Here is a 26,545-nt window from a genome sequence, read left to right on the forward strand (position 1 = left end):
TTAAATCTTTGATAGTTGAAGATTAATTTATGAATATAATCCACTTAAATTTGTTGTTCAAATGCAAATTATTAATTAATCAATCATCAATCTGCAAGAGATTTTCATAAAAATCTGATTAATTCATTTTGAAGATAAAATAAATAAATTGTATAGTGTTTTAATATGTTTACTTATACATAATAATAACAACACATTTTTAATTGTGAACACAATTCATTGCATTCCACTCATTTTAAGCACACAGTATTATCATTTTATTCAATAATAAAAAGGTCCAGAAAAGCCAGATCCATTATCATATTCAACATGCGAGGAAACCAAACAAAACAAAGCTTTCTTTGTACTTCTTGAGAAAATTAAGCATTCTTTAAGGACCTTCCTCAAAATTAAGTACTTTCAAAGTACTTAAAAAGGATTTTCAAATTTAAGCACCTTTTAAGTACTTTTCAAGTCGCTATGCATCCTGATTGTATAGCTATTATGCAATGCACCCTGAATATACACAATCCTAGATAGAGATGACATAAGCAACCTTCCATGCAAATAAATAAATAAATATATGTCATTGTTGCTTAGTTCAAAATATAAGTAAAATTATATTCAGTTCCTGGGAAGACTGTATATGAACAAAATATTCTAAATTTATTCATTTTTAGAAAGGAAAGACCTACATTTCTAAACTATGAGTTCAAAATAAATTTATATAATTTCAGACCACTTACAAAGTGAATAATTTATTTGAGTTATTTATCACTATTTTTTAAGTCAGGCAATAGATTGATGGCTAAAATATTCAAGAATTTCGCTCATATTTCACAAATACAATGGTATACTGCACTGGCAGATCTTTACCCATAAGAGTTTCTACAGAGTTTAAGTACATGAGCTAAGAAAGATTTGAATCTAATTTAACAAATACTTGAAAGAATAAATTAAATCTTTATTCAATAGCCACACATCTAAAATCTGTCATTGAGACAATGGATTTTAAATTACTCATAGTAAATGAGTATAAACTATTCAAAGATATTCTTTTTTAAGAATTATTCATTCATAGCTATTAATTTACAATAGATATTTATGACATTGATTTTTTGATTCATATATATGTAAGCATTATTTTATGTGAAGCAGAATGCAGGTGTGACAAGCAGTGAAGAGACTTTGTATTTTTAAGTTCGTTTTATTCTCTCTCCGGAGGCAGGCATGGTTATTTACAAGAAGGCGCAAACAAGGCACGTCCGTCACACACACACAAAAAAAGCGCAAAATAAATTATCCCTTGTCTTATATAACATGAGATATGGATAGGGAAAATATTTTTTTACAGTGCTAATATATAATTAAGATTCTGATAGGGATTTCTGATGCATGTCAATCACAAGTAAGGGAAATACTAGGATCTTTAAAAAAAAATGTGCTTATTGGACATTTTTCAAGTCCTTCACGTGTAGAGTGAGAATGTGTCAGCATTTAGCCGATTCAGCAAATATTTTAAAGCTTCTCTTGAATTAATTAAGTAAAGAAAGTGGAATTAGATAAAGAAATAAGAGAATGAACTTACTACAGGCTAAATTAAGATAAAACTTTGTAAATTAATTAAAATTGAAATCAGAGTTTAAAATGTCATTACAATTTTCCCACCACCACAAGACGTGGAAGTGCGTCAGGGCCCTTTCACACACAACCATACCCTACAGTGGTGTTCAAGCAAGAAACTAAAATTTAAAGACATATTAAAATTGATACCCCAGTTTCCCTTATCTTTACATTATATAAACATTAATACAAAAATCCTATTCATCATTTTATATTAGAAGTATAAAAAAGACCAAGAATTATATTTATGAAAATAGTATATAAAAACCTTAATAATCAATCATCAGTAATAACAAAATAAACTTTTAAATGATTTAGTGCACAAATGTATTCTTGTTATTATTCTGTAGTTCACTTAATTTGGTGAAAATAATCTGACAGGCTTGCTTATATTATTCTTAAATTCTAGAAAGTCTGACTCAACAAAATTATTAAATTAGAAATAAATTATTAAATATAATATCAATATTGTTAAGATTTCACCCAATTGAAATATCAGTATAATTATGATTTCAAATAAGGTATTTTAGCTGGAAATAAAAATACAAGATTCAAAACTTCAGGTAAAACTTGGACATGAAAATAATACATGCAGAATTGAAATATTTCATATTAAAAATAATACTTGTAAAATTGAATGGTTTCATATAAAACTTTTGGAAATATAAATGAATGTAAGATTCATGTGTGTCATATAAATCATTTGGAAACGGTAATAATAATTGCAAAATTCAAAAATATCAAATGAAAAACTTTGAACTAAAAGTAATAAATGCAAAATTCAAAGATTTCAAACAAAACACTTATGAATGAATGTAACAAGCACAAGATTCAAAATACTCTTATGATATTTGGGAAATAGAAAAAAAAAATGTAATATAGGAAATAGTTGAGAAATTGAAAAAAAAATATATATTTGTATTTGGAAACAAGTGTTTGGATACAGTGATAATAGAGGGTAGCTTAATGACTGTCAGAGGTGCAAAAATTTCCCCTGAGGAATTTACTAAATTATAATAATAAAAAGCACATGCCATTAATTAATAAATATATAAGCATCTTGGTATGCAATTTTTTTTTCATTCACAAGGTCTGTCTGCATATTAAAACAAAAAGCAATCTGACACAATAAATACAAGATTATAGTTTCATTACAATCAGAGGTGTAATAAATTTTCCTCTGAAGTATTAACTAATTTTCTCTCATATAATGTGACATGACTTGTATTTTTTTTAAATTTAAAAATAAATCTCAAATTCAACATTAATTACCTAGTGCTAATATTTTTGATTACTATATATATATATTTAAAAATATTTTATTCATATGCAATAATAGCAATCATAAGCAACCAGGGGAGGTGTAGTGAAATAGAAGCATAATGACTGGTGGCAAAAGAGGTATACATGCCCTGAGCACTGCTCTAAGAAGGTAGCATGGAAACAAAACATTAATATGTTATTTATTATTACAAATCAGCTGTAGATATTAAAAAAAAATGATTTCACATTTTCCTCAATTCATCTTTCTAGCAATAAAGCCAACAGAGGAAAGAAATTGCTCTACAAATGCCACACATAGCATCCCTTCTTTTGATGGTTCTTCGAAGCTTTAATTTCCTGAACTTTCTTTCGTAATCTGAACATAAGAATTTTTCACAAAAAAATATTTGTTACTTTAAACTCCCCCACCACCACATTTAAATGTTTCAAGTGAGAGTTAGAAATAAATTAAGAAATAAATTAAAGAGAGTTAATAAGCAAAAAAATATATAAATAACATACCTGAATTCAGCATACGGTGCAAACAACAAACAAACTATAGATGGAAGGCCTCGCAGTTTTGGTAGCAATGTAGTATTTCTGAGTATCAATTCACCAGTATTATGACCCACACCAACACGAGATGCAACTAACATACTATTATATGTATCTTGATATTGGGCATTCAGAGACACAGAATTAACACTGTCACGTTCAATTTTCACACTCCTACCAAATTGAATTACACATAGTTATTATTTAGGTTTAAAATATTTTTAAATATACAAAAAAAAAAAAAAAAAAAAAAAAACCAGTAATCAATGCATCACTTTATTTAGAAATCTTTTAAAGCTTGAAAAAATCAAGAGTTTTATCAAATCGGATTTAAAATTATTTTCAAAAATAATTTAATTTGACATAATTTCTATTAAAAAATTATGCTTGGGTAAATATGCTAAAAAAGCACATAATAAAAATATTTCTCACATTTAAGTTCATATATTTCATTAATTCAAATGCAGGGAAAAAGTAATTACCAAAGATAATTTAATAAAATAATTTATAAATCAATTTATATATCCAGCAATAAATATAAATTTAATTGATGATTTTCTTTAAAAAGGGGGCTTGAACCACCCAATTGATACTTTAAGAAATAAAAAAAAATTATAATTTTAAGTTCAGTTTTAACTACAATAAGAATTTTATAGCTTTATGAATTAGAATTAGAAAATTTGTGTGCTTTTATTTTTGTTACCTTTTGTTTAAAAAACATTTGTTACATTTTGCTTAAAAGATTATTAAAACTTAATTTTCTTACAGATATCTCAATCAAACAAATAAGAAATCCTGCAATTAATATATTTCATTATGAAATGATAAAGACTGCATGTGAAAGACATATCACTGCCTCACCCAAATACTTGTCAGTTTATTACATAAATTGAAAAAGTGCATCATACTCTATAAATCAGATACTATCTTCAGGTAAAAATGAATTATTTGGTCTATGTGCATTGTAAATTACACATGTACACACAATATGTTTTTCAATTTCATGTCGCAAAATTTTCAAAATAAGTTAATAAAAATACATATTTCAAATAATTGTCAGACCGTTTCTGAATGAAGAATTAAATAATCCTTTAAATTGCTATTTGATATTATAATTGCCAAAGTCATACATTTAAATAATTTTAATTCTGATAATAATAATTACATATATTTTATAAGTCTAATTAACTATTAAATGCAACAAGGTATTAATGCTGTGGTTCAGCAAACCAAAAACTTTATATGGATTATATTGTAGTGTAATATTGGTAGTGATATTTACTGAAATAATGTTAAATAATGAAGTTCATCCAACATTAAATTACCTTTATTTAATTTAATCACTTGTAGAAAATGAGTAGAATTTTTCAACTTTTTATTTCTTGCAATAAATATATAAGTATTATTATTATTTATTTATAAAAAAATACTTATGCCATTAATTATTTTTAAATTCAAAACATAAAGGAAAGATAAGTTGACTGTTTTAAAAGTACTATCTCTTATGCAATTTCTCTTTTTTTTGCCCCCCAGTATCTCAAAATTAAAAACTTTTAATATTTCTATCTGTACAAATCCATGCTTCCAGTACTTATATAAATATAGTACCTTTTCATCTATTACACTTCTTTTTCAAAAAGAAATGTGGTAAAAAAATTATGCACATACTGAAACAAAAATTTATAGCTGATAATTAAAAGTGAAGTTTAATCAAAAACAAGAAGTCTATACAAAACACTAAGCTAGAACTGCATTTTTTTTTAAAGTTGTAAATAAAAGATAACAAAGGAAAATGAAGCCATTTTAAAAAAAAGGAATTATTGCAAAAATTTATTTATGCATTTAATTTGTTAAAAGAAGTTAATAAAATTATAAAAAAAAAAAAAAAACACTTTTTGAAAATTTTTATATGTTTTGATGCCAAAGTTGATATAGAATAGCTGTGTTCAAAGGATTTATAATAATTTACATAAAAAAGCACTTAAATATCAAAACATACTTTCTATATGCAATAATGAAAAACACATATTTTAGTAAATACGAAGGAATTCAAAATATTTTCCAAAATATAATAGGTCATTTTGTTAGAGTCCAAAATATAATAGGTTATAAGCACAATACAAGGGTGAGATGAAAAGTTTCCGGCCTAACAAGGAAAAAAAAAAAAAAAACTCTCTTTAATGATTATTTTATTTTTCAACGTAGTTCCCTTCCAAAGACATACATACACTTGCTCCAGCAGTCCAGCAATGCTTGGATCCCCATTCTTTAAGAGCTTTCTTCTAAGGCCTCAAAGTGGGCATTCGTCGCTGAGATGACTTCGGTATCGAACAGAATTTCCTTCCAACTGGAAATTTTTTATGTAGGGGAAGAGATTGTATACCTGGGGGACCATATCAGTAGAATAGGCTGCATGAGGAAGAATTTCAAACTTCAGTTCATGAAGTTTTGCCATCACAATGTCAGCCTTGTGGACAGGAGCATCGTCCTGGTTAAGCAGCGTTCTTCTTAGCCAAACCTGCTCTTTTTGCTTTGATTTTGGAATAGAATTTTTCCAAAAGAATAGCATAATATTCAGCATTGATGGTCCTGCTTTTTTCTAGATAATTCAATAACAAAATTCACTTAACGTCTTAAAAAACTGTTGCTATATTTTTTCAGTTGGCACACTTTTTGCCTTTTTAGTGCTGATTTGTCCTTCGCTGTCCACTATTTTGATTGCTTTTTGGTCTCTCGAGTATAGTGAAGGATCCACTTCTCATCCACAGCAAGGAAACGCCACAAAAATTCAGTTGGGGTTGAATTGTAGAGCTCCGATATCGTCATATGTTGCAGTTTTTGATTCAAGGTCAGCAAATGCGGCCCCCATCTTGCTGACAATTTTTTCGCATCCAAAATATTGATTAAAATATGCGTTCATTTTTTGGATATATCAATAAACTCAGGAATCTCTATCAATTTCAACTGGCGATCATTCATAATATTTTTGTGAAGTTTTCTAATGATTTCTTCTGCAGCAGCTGATTTTGGTCTTCCAGAACACTTCGCATCTAGAGTGCTTGTACATCATGTTTAAAGTCTGCAACTCCTGTTTTAACAATTGTAAATGAAGGAACAGATTCCTTTAGTGTAGTATCTAGCTAAATTTTAATATTCGTTGGAAATAAGTCTTTTATAAAAAAAAAATATTTTTTATCACAGCTCGCAATTCAGTTTTCTCCATACTCGGCTAAAAACAAAAGAAGAAAATTTTAAAATAACACAGTATAAAAACAACCAAACACAAATCTTTTAAAATATGCAAAAAGTATTCAACAAAGATGGCACCTTGAAGTGCTTAAGTTGAAATTATTCCATGAGCGCCACCTCCAGTTGAGGCCAGAAACTTTTTATCTCACCTTCGTATATCATATAAGTACATCAATCACATTGCAAACAAAATTAAGCATGCATTCTTTTAAAATGAATAAATAAACAAAATATTTCATACTTGAAACGATCAACATTGGATAAACCACAGTAACTAACTTCAAGAGGATTATATGGTCCTCTAAGTTCTATCTACAATATAAAAAGAAGTATTTTTTAAATTAAGGAATAACAATACAGAATGTTTTTATCTTCATGAATAATGAAAATCAATTTCATGATATAAAAGAGTAACCGCAATAAAATATTATTTCATGATCAACCGCCTTGGTAAAATTACATCTTGCATCTTATTTTACAGAGCATGTGTATTAACCCATTCAGACCTAGCGAAAGGATAAAGAAGTATCCCCCCCCCCAAACTCCTGGAGTGTACACACCCACAGGCCCAAGGGATTTTCCCTGCTAAGCCTACTTTTATTTAAAAATTCACATAAAATCATTACTAAATATGCTGAAATTTAAAGTTTATTATCATTGGTAGTGTCTGAATATACTGTAATAAAATTATCGAGAAATTTAAAAAATAATTGCAAAATTTAGGAAAAATGAAAAATTAAAGAAATGTTTTGATTAAAATAATATTTTTTAAAAAGTTATGTATAATATACAATTTTAATTCTTCATCAGCTGGATCCGGACTATTTATGTAGCTATCACATTTCCAGAAAACTCCAAGGATAATGTCTTTTTGCCCATTAAATGGATTTAAATTATCCGCACTATTATTCCCACAAACAGTTATTTCAGTGTCATCTGAATAGTCAGATTCAATACCGCTTATATGCGAAAAATCACTTTCCTCTGTTTTACTCAGGATTTCTAATTTCAGTCAATATTTATAAATTGATGAATGAGAATTCATCAATTTAAAAATATCACTCTCACATAAATATTTCGCTCTTTCCATTGTAGCTATTAAAATAAAACTGCAACCAAAATGCACATGCACAAATTTCAAATGCAAACAATAAATTTACATCCACATAAATCAAAAAGTAATCTTTTTTCCAACTTAGTCAATATAAAAACGTAAACCCAGAGTGCAGTCAGTCAAGATAATTTAAATGTCCAATCCTCTTGACAGAGCCCAAAAAGCTCAATCGTTTATGTTTAGATACCCGGATTGAATTAAAAAAAAACTCAGAACCAAATGAACATATTGAAGATCAATGTTCTATGAAACACTATTCAAAATTATAACGAAATTCAATCGTCATTTAGTGTCATTTAAAAATTTAAATAAAACGTTCCCAAATTGAAATCGCATATACATGATCATGGGCTCCTGAGTAGGAAAGGCTTGTTTCATATATGATACTGTGGGTAAGAAAGGAAGAATTGCGTGATCATGTGTACGTGATCACGGTCCTGAATGGCTTAAAGCAGCTTTTATGTATAATATGAAAAAATTAAAGGTACAGATAAGGAATGGAAATGAGCTATAGCTTGAGCTACATGACCAAGAATAATCACAGTGAACGGTTATCAGATATGCAAGCAAAATTTTAATCCATTATTGCTCTACATTGTGTTCCTATTTTACAATTATTTGCTTCTCTTTTATCATGGAAATTATTTGTATTTGCAAACATCACATTTGGTACTGTTTTCATTTACCCTGTATTTCTTATTTGTAGTATCATTTTATTTCCCCATTCTTTTTTATAGACTTATTAACTTACTAGTGCATGGGAAGTAAACAGCTATCAAGAAAAATAGATATTTTCCAATGCAGTAGCAAGGTTTAATTTAGTTATATTAACATCCCGTTTTAAAGCAACACCAGGGCTATTTTGGGATGTATCTCGTAATTTTGAACTGCGGCCAGATGTCAAGGACAACACCTGAGCTGGAACCCCCTATCCAAACTTCCACACCACACCAACAGAAAGACATTTGACCCTGATGGATTTAACACGCACAAGACCCGCTTACACAACGGTTCTTCAGTGGAATGGGGCCTCGAACATGAAAACCCTCTACTTCTAAAGACGAAACCAGGCCACAGTGACCCCCAGTAGAAGCAAAGAGGGCAATAGCTTTACAAAATATGCCACCAATAATTAAAATGCAAGATATATTTAAGAAAAAAACATTAAAAACAAATTATACTTACAGTTCTTCCAGTTTTTGTAATGTCATTATAATTCTTTGCTTCCCTCCATGAAACTTCAAAGTCTTTGGCTATGTTGTTCTCAAAAATGATTGAGTTGGATGATTTATACGAAGCAATTTTGTCACGTTGTTCATGATTTTGCTACAAAAAATTTATGCTAATTTATTATAAATACACGCATTTGCATATTTTAATGATTAAAAGAAGATTTATTATTTAACAAAGTTATAATTAGTTTTAATGTGACAGAAAATTTAAATGATTCTAAAACTTCACATATCAGATATTTTGTAAATAAAACCATAGTATTATCAAATATTTTCCCCTTATTCTAATTTACAACAGGTTCATCTAAACAATCATTCAGAACTATCAGATTTAAGACAAAAACAAAAATTTAATACACCCTTTAAAATAATAAAAATTAATTCAGGAATATACACATACAAATGCAGAATATCTTTCCTTTCAGTCAAATGAAGTATAAAGGATACCTTTATTGATTTTACTTATTATTTCCCTATTTTTTTAAAGAAAGAATCTTTGAATGTTGGGAATACTAATATTGGGAAAATAATTACTTCTTGAAAAGAAAGCTTTAGAATCATACATATCATTCAATTGATTGAAACAAATTTTTAAAATGCATAATTAACTTATATAATGTAGAGTGTAAAATATTTATTGTTTCACAATATCATTAATTCACAATTCACTGGTATATGAATCAATAGTACATTAAAACAGTTGGCAATAAATTTTAGGTATCCCTGCTAATAATAAAAATGAGCATGTGTTTGGGTGTTGGCACTCTACAGGAAAGAGCATTTGATTATCTATCAAACTGGGCAATATCTACCATAGAAGTAGAAAATTAGTATTTCAAAGCGATTTTTTAAAATTTAAAATTTAATTTGAATTTTAGGATTTTTTCTCCAATAACTTCCGAAAATATTATTGCACAAAAATAAATTTAATCAAATTCAAAAATCTAAGAAATAGTTTTTATAATGATATCAATTTAAAAGTCATATGAATTTTTGCTGAATTTTGAATTTTTATGTTTGATTGCCAACAATCAATTACATTGTTGCCTTGAAATTCATAAGACAAATAAAAGAGTAAAGTTAAAACATTGCAAAATTCTGAAGATAGATAAACCAGACATTATATTTTTAAAAGTGATATCCTATGATATTATGGTTGTCTTCAATAGGAAGATTCATGAATACAATAAACAGAACAACAGTTTAATGCAGAACAATTTGATGAAACCATGTACATATATCTGAAATCAAATATAACCAATATTCTTGATGAACCTGCTCCTCGACTGAGATGATTAATGTTAGATGTAAAAGGCAAAAAATAAATAAAATGTTTTCAGAAATCCAAAATGTTTTAAAATAGCTAAAAGATTACAATTACATTCAAAAGTATAATAATCATTCCAAAAATAGAAGGCAAAATTATGTTAATATAAGCAAAAACACTTTATGGATGATTAGGTAATATGAATAGCACACCGACTATAACACACTCTTTTTTATTCTATATTATCACCCTTTTGATTTGCTTTTAATTTGTAAAACTGGTTTTACAAATGCTTAATGAATCAGTAAATATAAAAAATATGGCTTCAACAGCAAAATAATAAAAATAACAAAAAAATTTAAAATGTTCATCAATAAGATTTTTTTAAAACAAATTCTATCATATGCATGTACTACAAGCATTTATTTACATTTTAATTTAAAGCCAAATGGAATCTAAACAAATAACTTATACATTTTTGCACATTTCAAAAATTAGTGATCACTATTTCTACAAATTCAAAGAATTCCTTAAAACTCATACTTACTTTAAGAGAAAGAAACTATCAGGAATACTTATGAATATACAAATGGATACATCAGGTTCACTGTTACATAATTTCAATTGTTTATAAAATATCAAATGAAATTTAAAAAGTAAAATTCACCTAAACAATATTTCTAAGTTAATCTTGCATAATGGTGGCTACAGATTTTAAATAATAATGTAGTTTCAAAAACTAGCACTAATCACAGAAAAGGAATTTAGAAAATGTTAAAAATGGAATAATAATGTTGGGATACAAACTTTGGATGCAAGACTTTCTTCTGCTCGTTCAGCATATTCTAGGTCAATCAATGATTTGTTGAGACTAATAATTTGACCATCCTCAGCCCGTGTTACTAATTCCACTCTTATAACATTTTGGACAACAGAATACACCTAAAACAATGATAAAAAAAATTAACTGGATTAAATTTTTAAATGATCCTAAATACTTTAAAACTCTATAAAAATATATACCAATCAGCTATAGCTAAACAAAAACTAATATCAATCAGAGCAATAAAGCAGTTAAGCTAACAAAAATAATATATATTTCTTACTTTAGCAAACAGTTTTTGACCACTAACTTGAGTCTTGAACCACATATTTGCTTCAGGAGACCATTGTCCACTTGGATTTTTATATGATGAAGGCTTTATTTCAGCTAAATGACATTCAAAAGCCTGTGAAAGCAAATATAAATTAGAATTTACCTGACTGAATTCAGCAAAAATATTAGCAAAGAATATTCTTCATATCATTTCCAATTAAATATCTTATGCATAATTTAATGTTCATGATTCCCTTCAAGAAAATATTTTTAAGCATCAAATTGCAACAGAAATCAAATATGTGTTAAATTAAGTTTATTACATTCAGTGATTATATGAACTGTTCTAACAGATTCAAGTCCCATGACATCATAGAGCTGTTAAAAATGTAGCTCTCAGAATAATCTATTTTCTGACAATCATGGTATTGTATATCCACTTTCTTATTTTTCACGTAAACTACAGATTATAAAACAGAATCCTTTTTTTTTTTTTTTTAGTTTTTAACAAGAGGGGAGAAAAAATCATGCAATTAAGTATTTGAAGGAACAATGAAAATGAAACTCAAATGAAAATGATTTGAAAACTCAGAGCACTGAAATGAATAGTTAAATTATGGAAAAAATATTCTTAAAAATTAACCAAAATACAGAAAAAATTTATATGAAAATTGAAACATAAGTATTATAAAGAAGAAAAATTATAAATTTAAAATGGAGCTAAAATCAGTTTTGAGCAATAATATTTTAAGGAATCATCCAAAAAAACATTAACATTTTGCTGAATTTTAAGTTAATTAAATTTTTAAAGGAAAAAAGTAATGTGACAAATATGTTCACTCTCCAAATTATATCTGTGTCAAATTTGATAGTTTTCAAAAAATATATCCTCAGGGTGCATAGTGAGAACTGCTGCAAAAATTAAGTACTTTTAAGCACTTTAGTCCCAAAACCTTAGCACTTTAGCTTTTAAGCATACGTTAAGTGCGTATTTTCTATGCATAGTTTTTTTTTCTTTTCTGTTTTATAATAATGCATAGTTTTTATTGAAAAAAATTCTTAAAATTTAATTTCAAATGCTTATTTTTTTAATTTTAATTTGCATTCGCGCAACACCTTTTATTGTAAAATTATGGCATTTTGGATTTGACAAAATTATAGAAATAATCATAAAAATGGGGGGGGGGGGGAAAGCCTATGAATACCAAAAAAATTAAGACAACTTTTATAATATTAACAATAATAATCTGTGAGTTTTTTCAAAATTTTTTTTAATTAAAATAAAATATCGGATAGATAAAACATTTCTGAAAATGTTGATTTTCGATGTAGAAGCTCAGCATTGAAACGATTTTCACATTGGATCTTTATACAAGCAGTAATTTAGATAGAGCATGGCTGGGATGGAAAGAGTAAATTTCTCCCTGCACTGACTCATTTTAGTAAGTAATTTTACTTGTAATCTTAAAAAGTTAAGAACTAAGTATTCCTATGACTATCATTATACGAATGGTAAAACTGACATGAAATTGATGATAGAGCAATGCCAAGTTTTTTTAAAATCATTTTTTAATAGAAAAAAATAGCAATGTTCACAAATGATGAGATTAAAAAGAAATTATCTTATTGCCTTTTATTTCTCAAATGTAGTAAAAGTCTTTTTTTGAATGTTTAACCTTCTTAAAATTTAAAGAAAATCTGCTTTTTAATCTATAAACAAAATTTTTTATCTATTTTTTTATTAAAAAAATTTACAGAAGAAACGTTATATATATTTTATGAAGAAATCAAAATGCTTTAATAAGTCCGTGTTTTCATAAATAAATGGAAAAAAAAAAAAGAAAAACCCAGCTCTGCAGTTAGAAGCAAAATGGAAATAAATCAGCCACAGTATCTCCCCAAAAACTTTCTTGCATATTGCCAGGAAATACTTGCAAGGAATTGGCGTACAATAGTTATAAAATATTAACACTAGGCGTAAATTAAATATTTTCACTGATTCTATCGTGTAAATGTCAGTAAGTGTTTTGGGATTAATATCTGGCATGCAGTTGAAAGTATCCGAAAAGCGAATTTGGTTTTTAGACGCATTCTCCCCAATTGATTAAAACAAAAATTTTACTCAAAACTATACTAATAGTCACAAAATTATACACCAAATTTGATGTGCTTAAATCTCTGTATTTTTTAGTTATCGAATTTACATATTTCTGAAAGTACAGACGACATGCAGTGAATCCCTTGTTGGATTTGGCTCAAAAATTGGCAAATATTTATACAATAAATATTAAATCTGTGTACCAAATTTTAACTATGTAACTCTCTTCATTTTGTAATTATCATGCTAAATTATATTCGAACACTCGAACAGACAAACAGATTTCTCCAAATCGGATGAAAATTTGATCGAAATCTACAAGTTTGGCGTGAAGACCATATACCAAGTTTTATTCATCTAGCTCAAAGTGTTTCTGTGTTATCTTCGTCACAGACAGACATTTTCCAAAAATGTGTTATGAAACGTGGAGATTCATTAAAATCTCGAGTTCGAATATTTTGACGATTGCAATATTTTCTCTAAATTTTGTACACAAAAAAGTAAAAATGCCATTTGAAGCATTTTTTAAAAGGTCTTCCTTGAAGCCAGTGCGAAGCAATATATCGCATTGCTACAAAATTTAACAAAACTTACCAAATGAATAATTTTATTCAATGAACATGCTTTAAAATTTTCAAAATTTAAATAAAAGCAAAGAAAGTATTTTTTTTTTCTACATTTTTAACGGCTGCAGAATTTGATTCAACGATTCGAGGAAGAAATATTATTTTGAATTTCATTATAATAAGAATCTTTGTTATAAATTGAGTCCAAACCTAATTATTTTAGAGAAATTATTTTCAAAAAATTACATTCAACCAAACAAAATTTTTATTATTCAAAAGCTATTCTTTTTTTAACCTTTAAAGCGGTGTTAAAATAACTGTTATGCGATAATATGCTTTGATGCTACGATGAAAACACATCAAAATTCTATTTTTTAAATTCAACTTCGAATCAAAAGTTTGTGAAATCCATTCTTCCTCTAATGCCCAAATAATAATTTCCCAAAAATTATGCTCCTAACTTCAATGGCTTGATGCTAAGCGTTGTTCAGGGCAAGACTTTATATATAAAGAGGAATAAGACACAGAAAAAAAAGGTCATAATAAAACCTAAATCCTGAAAAAAAATTGCAAAATCCCTTTTTTTTCCCTTTAAAAATATTTAAGTACCAGATCCAGCAGTTTCTTTTTTTCTTAATCAAAATAAATTAGGGAATATTAGTCCAACAAATAAAAATGTTTAAATGAATAGGAACATTCAAAAAATACCGCGAAAGATATTGTGATTGAAAATTTAAGGATTCAAGTCAAAATTTCATCATACTAGATTTTATGCGATTGACTAACGCAAATAGATACCGCAATTAATTACAATTCAATATAGTACAGTTGAATATCTGTAGTAGGTCGTTCAAGCGATTGCTCAAAAACGACATATTAATGAGAATGATGATCAAATATGTTAGTGTTTTTAAAGCAGCTTTTCCCATGTTCGATATATCGTTTTGGTGCATCAAATTCATCCTGCTATTTTCATATTTTCTCTTGATCGGATTATACTGCATAATTTTGTTTAACAATACATAAAAGTTTCAATATATACTTACCAGGCATAACTTAAATGCGTAGTATGCATTTCGTACTGCCCCTTCCCGATAACCATTCCAGTATTTTAATGAATGGCAATGCACATTATTGAAGAAAAAAAGGAGAAAGAGAGAAAAACCCGCAAAGGAAAGAAAAAATAAAGAGGAGGGGGGGGGAGAATCATTAAGTTTTATCTTTATATGCCCTGGAACCCTGGATTACTTCTTCAGATTTTCCTCTTTTTTTAAACAACCAGCAAACAAGCCTTTACGACCATTATTTCGAGTTATCATATTCAACTTGTGAGGAAACAAAAATTGTTCTTCGTCTTCATGAGCAAATTAAGCACTTTTTAAGGATCTTTCCTCAAAATTAAGCACTTTTAAAGTGCTTAAAAATTATTTTCAAATTTAAGCACTTTTTAAGCATTTTTCATGATGCTATGCACCCTGATCATGTAAAGCATGCACATAGTCATACACACTTTTCTTATTAGAAGCGATAATAATGAAAATGAAAAGCATAAAACAAAGAAAGAACGAAAGAAAGATTCTTTTTAGATTATTACAATCATTTGAAAAATTACTTTTACTCAAATTACAAACAATTACTTTTACTCAATAAATTATTAACTACCATTACAAATTATTTTTTATTCAATAAATAAAAAGCAATTAAGTGTCTGCAACAAATATACACCACTGCCATTTAACACTAAGTTTACTAAGGGATCATCTTAAACCCTCAGAGAAACCCTTTTCATTAATTTTTTTCAAGAAATTGCCATATTTTATGAGAATATTTTAATTAATTTTTACTTACATTTCTAAGACAGACAATCACAAATCTTATCTTCTGTTAGTTTCGGAGGAATGTATAAATCTACTTTTACCAAGGGAGTCATTTTGACCATTTGAATAAATATTGTTGAGAATTCGTACATTTATATTTAAATATGTAACAGATTGATAGAGAAGAACACAGATATATGTATAAATACAGAAATAAGTATGTGTTAGTAAAATGACAGCAGAGTAGCAGCAAGAAGCTGAAGCCAAAAGTCAGTCAAACAGAAGCAATTATAGGTTGTCAGTAAGAAGACGTATGACGTAAATTAAGAATAACATGTGAATCATAAGCTTCAGACAATAAACCTTAACTTATTTGTTCATGGGCTTAAAATATTTAATCAAAAAATTTCCAAAATTTTTAAACTTCAATATTAAAATATTTCTTAGTGTTTTTAATTCGTTGCGTTGTATAGCAAGATTTCAAATAAGAAATCCAAGCATATACATAATGAATAATTAATTCTATAATGTGAAATCTAAAATATAAAAAGGCAATTTTAAAAATAATAAAATGAAATAAAAATGGTGAGGATACAAATATTTACTTTAATTACCAGCTTTTCTGTTAGGCGTAAAAAAAATCTTATCAACCATAAAATGCATCCAATGTTTTGCTTTAAAAAAAATTTAGCACAGATTTATACTAATTATTTTGTTTCAGAAAATAAGAAAAAATTACCTAGATTACAATTTTAAGTGAATATATATATAAACCATTAGAAGAAAATTTGTCTTTGAAAAAAATTACTGACATTTTGGATTTTTGTCACAAGCAAATATTAAATGCAAATATACATCTCTTACACACCAAACATTCTGTATGAAGTACATCTGGTGTTGATCTTGGAATCAGTCTTAGCTCAGAAATATCAATGCACTCCACATTGCCAAAATCCACATAAAAAACCTATAAAAAGGATTTTTAAAAAATTGAAAATTTCAAAACATTTAATAGCATTATAAAAAGGAAAAATGTTTGAGCAGAAATATGCTTACAGAAACTTTATTAGACTTTATTTCCAAGATTCGGACCCGGTAATACAGTGGTTCTTCACTGCCTTCAGCATATGGTGCTAAATAAAGCACATTAAATTTAGGTTCTCGGGTTAAAGGCTATGAAACAAAAAAATAAAATTATATTTTGCATTGTAATAAAAAAAAAAACCTATATGACATTACATATTTTAACGCACTATATAAATAATAATAATGTAATGGCTGCATACTGTACATGCAGTTCTTTATACAGCATGGTTTAAAAGAATTTAAACAAATTTTTGCAGCAGTGCATAAATGATTACTGGCTTAAATGATTCAATCTTTAAAGTACCACAAGAAAATACTTAAGAGTAAGAAATATAAATCAAAATAAAATACTTTTGCACTGAAACATATAAACATAAACAATAGCGTGTGCCGTAAGGCATTAAGTAAGCTTGGAAATTCCAGGTATTTTTTAATTAAATTCAAAGATATAATAATTGCAGTATGAATTTGTATAGAGATTGGCATACCTACATATAATGTATAGGACAGTAAATTCAAATAAGCAAGTAGCACTTATTTTTTAATAGGTTTACCTTGATATTTAGTTTTGATGTATTGGGTATAAGTTGATGATAATACTCAATTGTACCTGATACAGCCGGTAACAGAAACTTTTCCCATTAGAATGAAACTATGACTTGATGGGCATTGGTTCTCACATTAGGGTTGAGACTGCATTGCATCTAACACTTCCATATGATAATTTTAGATTTGATACATCCCGCAATTGATCTCTTTATATTCATCAGGTATTAAGAAAAAACTAGATAACAATGGAGATTAGTTTTTAAGATTCATACTTCTATCCAAATCATTCGTTACTTACGATTTTGGTTGCGAATTTTAATTTTGTCCTTAATTTTTTTTAAAGATTTATTAAAAAGTAAAATAATTAAAACTTAAAAACTGATAGCAAGATATTAGTTTCATTTTTATATTTAGGTATGTTGTCAAACTTTTTTTTAAAAAAATGTTTATTATAGTTTTAAAAATATAAATATTTTCTTTTTGAGTACATTTTTTAAATCTTTATATTTTGAAAATTCTATTCACATTCAACACTTAATTTTAATTTATTAATAATGTTTCTATTGTTTGAATTACTTATCTGCTTCAAATAAACCAAATGATTAAGGCAAAATAGATTTATTTGTCAAAAATCTCATCAATATTTTACACTTAAATATCTCAAGGAAACATTAGCACATCCATTAGAAATATTTTTCTATTACATCAGGATAAGAAATAATTTATAAAAGTAATTTGAAAAAATAATGTGTAAAGGTCAAAGATATAAAGGTGGACTAGGATTGAGTGATGCTGTGATGATTTGTTTCATGTTTAAACTGATGAAAGAACTCAATATCAACTTGAAACTCAGTAGATTTAGGGTCCAAGAAAACAAAATTAAGAATTTATAAAAAATATCTTTATTCAGAAACCTTTCATTTTACCGGAAATCGCGGGATATGCAGCGAGAGAGTTAACTACTAACTTATTTATAAAGTATACAATGAAAAAAAAAAAAAAAAAAACTCTACATGAGACTGCAGATTTATAGACTCCAAAAATTTGTCTATCACAGGACCAGATGACAATTTTCAAAACTTTACCAAAATTTCTTTTATCTGCCTCCATCAACGATTATTTCCAAAAGTTCAATAATCACTGAACGATCTGTCTCTGGTGAGAATAATTCAATCTTTAAAGACCTTTGGCTGGTCTTACCTCTCTGATGAGTTTAGTTTAGTTTAGTTTTTATTAACATCCCATTTTAAAGTTACACTAGGGCTATTTTGGGATGGGCTCTGTAATGTTGAACCGCAGTCCGATGATGAGATGGCACCTGAGCATAACACCACCCTCTCCAAACTTCCACACCAGCTGGAGGACACCTCTCTGATGAGAATTCAAACGGAAAAACTGTAGCAATTCTTACTTAAAAGAATTTTTTAAAACTAGATCTTTGCTGGGCCATCCTTCTCTGGCGAGAGTCAATGATACAATATAAAGAAATCTACTCTTTCCCTACATGGAAAATGCCTCAATATTTTGAAATATATCTGCTTCTTCTAGGCTAAATTTTTAAAAAGCATTCTTCATCCATTAAACCAAACCCTTGCCCAACTTTTTTTAAAAATTCATTGAATATTATCTCCAGCCAAAACTTGGAAAAGAAATCAAAATTGCTTTATCAAATGAATGAGCCTTTGTCTTGTGACAGCGAGAGGATAGTACCTGGCTATAATCTTTTTGAAGTAAATGAAAACAAGGCCTTTCCATCTAAGAATGGGACGTTGTTTGTCATATAAAATAGCTAAAGTATGAACTTTTAAAATTTGTTTATATCTTTTTTTGCTCCATGGTTTTATTATAAAACATATATTATCAAATTAGCATTTCACACATTTCAGCCAATAAAAAAAAAGTATGTATAAAAATCTTACCTTAAGATCTTTCCCTTTATGCATATTTATAGTAGTTTGCAAAAAATTAATAACTTCCTTTGCATCATCCGTGACAGATCGAGCCCAAAAAGTTCCACAATTATTTACCTTTGAAGAGAAAATTCATATTATATATAAATTTAGTTGTGTTTTTAAAATTAATTATTCTCTAAAAACTTGAATTCAAACCTTAATTTCTGAGCTACGCAGTGATTGGGCTTTCTCACTTTTGAGTATCTAATTTTTGCAATTTAAACTGTCTATTGTTAAATGTGAATATAAAAATAATACTAATAATAAAGAAGAATGTATGGGCAAGCACATTAGTGGTTTACAGGTAAGACCATTTCACTTGGAGACCTAATTTAGTAATTCTAGATATATTTTAGAAAGTAAAAATGTACACAACTTTAAAAAAATTGATCGGAATTTTTATTAATTAAAAAAGTGAGATTTTGATGTTTCTTCACAATAACTTCCAATAAAAATTATATTTATATAATAAATATTTAACTGCTTTGAAAGTTCAAAATTTGCCTTTTTAATATCTATTTGTCATGCAGTTCTTTCCTGAATTTTGACAGTCTTTAAATATATTCTTTTTCAAAATATTCAACAATGCGTTTTATTATTACTGGAAGGAATTCAAATCATTGTCATTGTTTCAGGAATTAAATTCTTTAAACATTTTTTTTTTTTTGTTCAAAAGAAAGAAAGATATATCTCTTCAAAATGTATAAAAGATAAGAAAGTGAATTTTCATTAAAGGAATAAACCACATTTAATTAGCAATATTATTTGGAAATTTAATGGCACTATGAAGATTTATTTACACAATAAACAAAACAAGTATAATGCTATTAAATTTCGTCTCTAATGTCTCGCACAATTTGAGCCCAGAAAATACTTTCTAAGGCAAGCAAGAACAAAATGAAAAGTGAAATTAATCACAACCTATAATCCTTTTAATCCATCTGATCAACAAAGATGATTGGTGTGTGCATGTATGCATATATCATATACTTTCCAAAATATTCATTTTTTTTTTATTGAATGTTACATAAAAAATATTAAAAAATATATACCTGTGTTATCAGAATGTGAATATGAGACTGTACCAGAGTAGGTAAAGGATGCTCTTTGTATGTTGTTTCTTCAGAAACAGTAATTCTAAATAAAAGTATTTGAATAAACATTCAAAATATATTTTTAAAAATAACACAATAAATTAAATAGCTTTTCATTTAAAAAAATCAAATGAATAATAATATTTGATACAAAGAATAAACTCTGCAATAATGTGTTTTTCTTCATTTACTATTTAGAACCACGGCTTTTCTTACTTATTATAATATAATATTGATAGTCTTGTTATTATCAATGGCTCTGAGTTACAAAAGTATCATGAAGATTTACCTAACAAACTGACCAATATATGACACAATGGAAATTGTTATTTAACACATTAAAAATTTTTAAGTCATTAGCTACATTATTATTTAAAGTAGAAAAGTTATTTGCACAATTAGCTTTTTAACTTAAAAACAAAAAGAAAGAAATGAATTCATCATACCTATTAGAAGATTGAAAAAGATTATCAGATGAGCTACTTCTTGAAGATAATAATTGTCTTGTTTTACGTTCAGCTTCTTCAGGACTAAAAAGTGCCAGTGATAATTTCATTCGCAGTTTCCTAAAGAAATATCATATACACTTGTTTGACAAATTTCAATAAGAAACAATAATAAAACTGCTAACATTTTTATAAAAAAGTATGGATTATTATATTTACACATAAAAATGAAGATATTTTATTTATGTATTTATTTAGTAACATGATACTAAAAACCAGTGATGTAAATTTTTTTTTGAAAAGATAAAGGTATAAACTTAAAACTTTTGACAGTTGAGATTCATTACTTGGGCACCAAATTCATCATCATCAAATTGTATGCCAACAAAGTTTTGAAAGTGATCAATTTTTTTTTCTTTTAAATCTTTAGCTCATTCTAGTTTTATTTTCAAAGATTTTAACCACTACCCTCTATTTTGGGGAGAATCTCCTCCTCAGCTTTCAGTAATAATCTTGTAAATTGGGTAAATAATTCAAATTTTGTTACTCTTAACATTAATAATCCAACACATAAATTAAGAATACAATCCATTATAGACTTCACACTTAGTATCACAAAAATTTTAACCAAAAATTCTGCTATGTTGTCAAGACAAATTTTGAAAGTGATCATAGTAATATCACCATTACTTGGTCGACTCTAGATATTCTAAGAAACATTTTAAAAGCAATAATCTGGTTGCATATAAAACAACAAACTCATGAAATGATTAATCCTATACACTAACTTTCAAAAGAAGAAATCAGAGAAAAAGTGACAAAGATAATCTCACAAAATATCTCAGTTAAGCCCCTACTGAAGAAAATTTTACTACTTTGGTGGAAGAATGTATGTCATAAACCAAAGTTGCCACTCAAATCTGGAAAAAAATTCTGTTTTTTTTTTTTTTTTTTTTTTTTTATCTACAGTGGGTGACAAAAAAACTCAGAGAAAAGGTTATTACATCTATTATAACATATTTTATAACGTATCTTTTAGTTTATGTATTGTTTTTTGGCTTTTTTACAATGCCCAGCAAAAGATATGCTATTTTAGAGTTGTTTAACCAAGGAAAATGACAGCATGAAGCCATTCGTTTGCTTACTGTGCCTCGTTCAACAGTGTCTGATGCAATCTATCGCTTCAAAGACCTTGGCAATGATGGTCAAAGCCCAAGAAGTGAATGAAAAAGTATGGTGAGCAGTTTCAATAGCCGCAAGGTTATCAAAATGTGAATTCAATGAAATTCGAGGGTTTCCATGAGAAAGATCGCTTGCGAACTGGAAATAAGGGACCGATCAGTGCAACGAATGGCACAAACAGAGCCTTAGAAGTTCCAAAAAGCTCAGCTTCTCACTGAAGAAAACAAACTCGTGCAGCTCCAAAGACTGCGCAAACTTTTGAAACGGGCCACAAGTCAGCGCTGAGAGAGATTCCTTTTCACCATAGGATCTAGTCTGTAGATGCTCCAAGCACTTCAGCAATTGTTGAATATCGCACAAATCCAAAGTCAGTCATGGTGTGGGGTGGAAATTACGCGTGGGGAAGCATCTCTGGTTTTTGTGAATGAGGATGTTAAAATAAATAAAAAAGTGTACCAGTGGAACATTCTAGAAGCTTTTTTATATTTCCGTGGATCAAAATGCATTTCGGCAATGTAAAGCGAGAGTTCAACAAGACTCCGCTCCAGCTCACAAGGCTAAAAAGACAGAAGAGTGGTGCAAGTTGCATTTTGTGTACGTGATATCATCTGGAGAGTGGGCACAATACTCGCCAAATCTCATTCTCATGATTTCAGTGTATGACCCATTTTGGAGTTAAGGACTTGCACTAAATGACATAAAAGTTTGGTCTATCTAAAGCATTGGCTAGGGCGGGAAAGGGATAGATGAAAGGTAGAAGACTTGCGGCCCTTTGCTGAAAATTTCAATAAACATCACTGCAAAAGGCAGACAGTTTGAAACAAATTAAATTTATTTATTAGAAAAAGTCTACTTTTATTATTATTTGTTATATTTTGTTAATTTATTTATTTTTAATCAATATATATTAAAATTGTTTGTCCAGGTTTTTCTGCTGCCCCTCTATAAATGTAATATAACAGAAATGTGCTTGTTATAATAGAATAACAATGCTCCGTAATTATTATCAGGGGGAAAAAAAATCAAGGGAAAATAAGCAAAAGTTTAACATTATATGAAATAATAGCATATAAATGAATACTTATACTTACAGACATTAAAAAAAATCTATTTATTGCTTGGAATTTAAGAAGACAAAATTCACACATTAAAAAGGGGAAAATTATTGATTACTTTCCTAATGATGTCTAATTTAAACAGGGGCACACAGTTGAAATAAACACACAATAACATTTTTGCTATTAAGAAAGAAACTATTTAATGATTTCTTAATAAAAAATAGTACAAATCAATTCATTTCTCTGAGCTGTAATAACTACTCTTTCAGTTTTTTTTTTCAGTCATAAATTTTATTTACTTTTTTCTTTTTTGCAACAATTTAATTTGCAAACCTGCTTTGTGCTTGTAGGACAATTTTTTCCCTGAACATTTTTCTGCCTTTCTAAAGTTTTATAATACTTCATATGCTAATTTTGGATACTGAAATAAATTTCTTGAGATCAAATAATTTAATACATCTGCATAAATGTTTACAGTATTATACATAGTTCTTAAACCAATTAAAGAATCTTCTGTCAGGTCTTCAACAGCATATCCTTGTTGATATTAAAATCCAGATTTTACAGCCACATTGCCAAATGATAATACAAATAAGAATTATTTTTACGATTTCCGAAAAATCAGAAAATTCTTTGGACTTCAAAATATAAGGCACTAGACACAAAAATTTCATATGTTTGTAGAGAAAAATGCTATCGGATAATTCATTTCATTTCATTTTTAAATATAAAACATGTAAAAAAACGTAAATAAAAAACAATAAGAAACTTCATGCAATCTTTTGATGTTTTGGTTTAAAAAAAAAATTTTTTAAAGCCCAAACTTGTAAAAAAAAAAAAAAAAAAAAAAAAAAATTAGTGCCTTTTTAACATGTTTTTGTTGATACATGGTATTCAAATAAATTATTTAATGGCATTTTTCTTCACAAACATATGAATATTTAGTGTCTTATAAGAGTAAACATATATGGGAACTATTTAATTTTAAAGACAAAACTTTTTGAGATTTTAAGGACAATCAAGTCTAAAATTTTTTTAATTGATACAAAAAATACAAAATCAAAATGAAAGAAGAATGAAAGTCTAAATTCAAATAAATTGACTTCATTTCCATTCCCACAGTCTTTCTTTCTTTAATATATGAATTTTAATCCAGATAATTTATTATGGATGTATTCTGCTCTCCCCTCCTCCATTGCAAATGACATCCTTAATAAATTATCTGGATTAAAATTTATATATAAAGAAAAGAAAGACTGTGAGAAGGAAATGGTGCCAATTTATTAGAATTTAGACTTTCATTCTTTTATTTTTAATTATTTTCGAATTTTTTTCAATGAAAAATTTTACAACCTCTAGAAACTTTATTGTTCTTCAAATCATTAAAAACTGTACTGTCCTTAAATACAGATTAATATTTTATAATAGTAAATATTATTCTTTCTAACATAATATTAATTACTTATCAAAATTTTATAGCAGATATCTAATATATTGAAAATAAATGTAAATTATGAAAATTCTAATACTATAACTTTAAAAAAAAATTTATTTTGTGTGGCATTCCCCCCTCCCTTGTTGCAATTTTTTATTTAAAAAAACAACCTAAAAAGGATTTTCAACCTAAAATTTAGATTTTCCTCTAATATTTATAGAGTGGGTCTTTTTATAATCATTTAGTAATTTAATTCTCTTAAGTGTACATGAATTTGCAGAAAATTTTCTTTTATTTTTTTGGATAAATTTTTAGATTTTGGATCATATTTCAATTCTTGTAATATTTCTAGATTTAGATATCTTTTTTGAAAATTTTTCATAATTCTTTCAGTTATGAGTTACCCCCCCCCCTCCCCTCCTTAATTGAAAAATTATAATATAAAAGGATTTTTATTCAATTATACATTATTATTTTACAAAGTCTCAGGGTCCGTATATCAGGCCCGAGAATTGTCTTCTAAATAATTAATACATCTTTCAGATTCCTTATTTTCGAGTGTATTTTAAAAGTCTTCTTCTAGTCCAAAATTCTTATATCCTTCATTTCATATTTAAGCTGAAAGGCTTAGTTAGGCTGAAATGCCTTAGTTTTATTTACTTTTTAAACCAATTTACCAATATTATTTATACATTCATCATTAAATTCATTAACATAAAAATTTGTTATAATGTTATTAACTTTTGAACTATATTCAGGTAACTGGTACTATGAGTTATTAAAATTTAAACATAACATAAGTAATCATTAACATAAAATATTATCAAATTAATGCATTATAATTTTTAGATATTATAACATATTTTTAAAATAAAACCTCCCTTAAATGTTTTCCTGGCTCCCAGGAGCCTTAAATAATCCAATAATTTTGGTTTTTAAATTAAAAAAAAAATCAATATATGGATGTTGATGAAGCAGAATGGTACAAAGCTGAGTGTGTTTTATTTTCTTATAGCAATGAAATTTCAAAAGAATCTGAAGAATATATAATCAAAGATATTTATATGAAAAGAATGATAAATAGATTAAAATATTTTAAAGGAAAGTAAAACTTATATTTAAAGGTATAGTATATGTTTCATCATCTCAATGATATTTAGTTATGAAAAATATGTATAATTATTTTGTTAAAAATATGTGAATATTATTCTATATCTAATAATATTACAATCAATAATATTCTTCTAAAATACAAATTATAATGTGGAAAGTTCCTGGATTATTTCAATTCAATAAAAAATGAAACTTTTATTATAAATGGTGTTTCTGTCAAAACAGGGCTTCATTTACCATTACTTCAACTATCCAAAAAGTATTAAAAAAGAAATTGCCTTGTAAGAAATATATTGTAATAAATGGAATTATCCAAGAAGACAAGTACCTTTTATTTACTTTTTAAAACTATAAATGGCTTCTATACTTTACATCAAAAGAAAGAATGCAACCTTTTGATTAAAATTCATTATCAATCATGTTGTAAAGACTGTGATTCAAAAATAAAATTTAAAAAAAATTAACTGTGATTGTGAAAAGAGTTATTCTTTTATGCATTAAAAACCTTTCAAAAGTAATTTTTAAATAATAAGTAACATTTGGAAAAAGTATTAACCCCCATCACCCCCAATAATTGAAGCTAGTCTTGAAATCTAAGACTAACTTTATTATAAGCAAAACTATAACAAGACAATAAAACAACTACATGAATATTGCTTTACAGTAATATTTGTAGATATTTAAGATTAAGAGAATAGTTATTTGATAGATTTTGCAATAGGTTAAATAAAAAGGAAAGAATTTATTTCAGCATTTAATACTACTACATTA

At 27.2% G+C, this 26,545-nt stretch overlaps 1 protein-coding gene across 2 annotated transcripts in view; it reads right to left on the bottom strand.

The window, feature by feature from the left end:
- The window catches only part of LOC129983747 (ATP-dependent RNA helicase TDRD9-like), a 90,817-nt gene that overhangs the window by 7,447 nt on the left and 56,825 nt on the right, over positions 1 to 26,545 (bottom strand). For both annotated transcript variants that reach the window (XM_056093359.1, XM_056093358.1), the window contains exons 25-34: positions 20,987 to 21,106; positions 20,499 to 20,583; positions 19,414 to 19,521; positions 16,916 to 17,032; positions 16,728 to 16,826; positions 11,389 to 11,511; positions 11,090 to 11,224; positions 8,969 to 9,109; positions 6,911 to 6,981; positions 3,388 to 3,594 (exon numbers count right to left, since the gene is read on the bottom strand). In XM_056093359.1, coding sequence (XP_055949334.1) covers positions 3,388 to 3,594; positions 6,911 to 6,981; positions 8,969 to 9,109; positions 11,090 to 11,224; positions 11,389 to 11,511; positions 16,728 to 16,826; positions 16,916 to 17,032; positions 19,414 to 19,521; positions 20,499 to 20,583; positions 20,987 to 21,106 — 1,206 coding nt within the window. The remainder of the gene's footprint in view (positions 1 to 3,387; positions 3,595 to 6,910; positions 6,982 to 8,968; positions 9,110 to 11,089; positions 11,225 to 11,388; positions 11,512 to 16,727; positions 16,827 to 16,915; positions 17,033 to 19,413; positions 19,522 to 20,498; positions 20,584 to 20,986; positions 21,107 to 26,545) is intronic.

Source organism: Argiope bruennichi, chromosome 9 (assembly GCF_947563725.1).
Source record: "Argiope bruennichi chromosome 9, qqArgBrue1.1, whole genome shotgun sequence".
Taxonomy (NCBI): domain Eukaryota; kingdom Metazoa; phylum Arthropoda; class Arachnida; order Araneae; family Araneidae; genus Argiope; species Argiope bruennichi.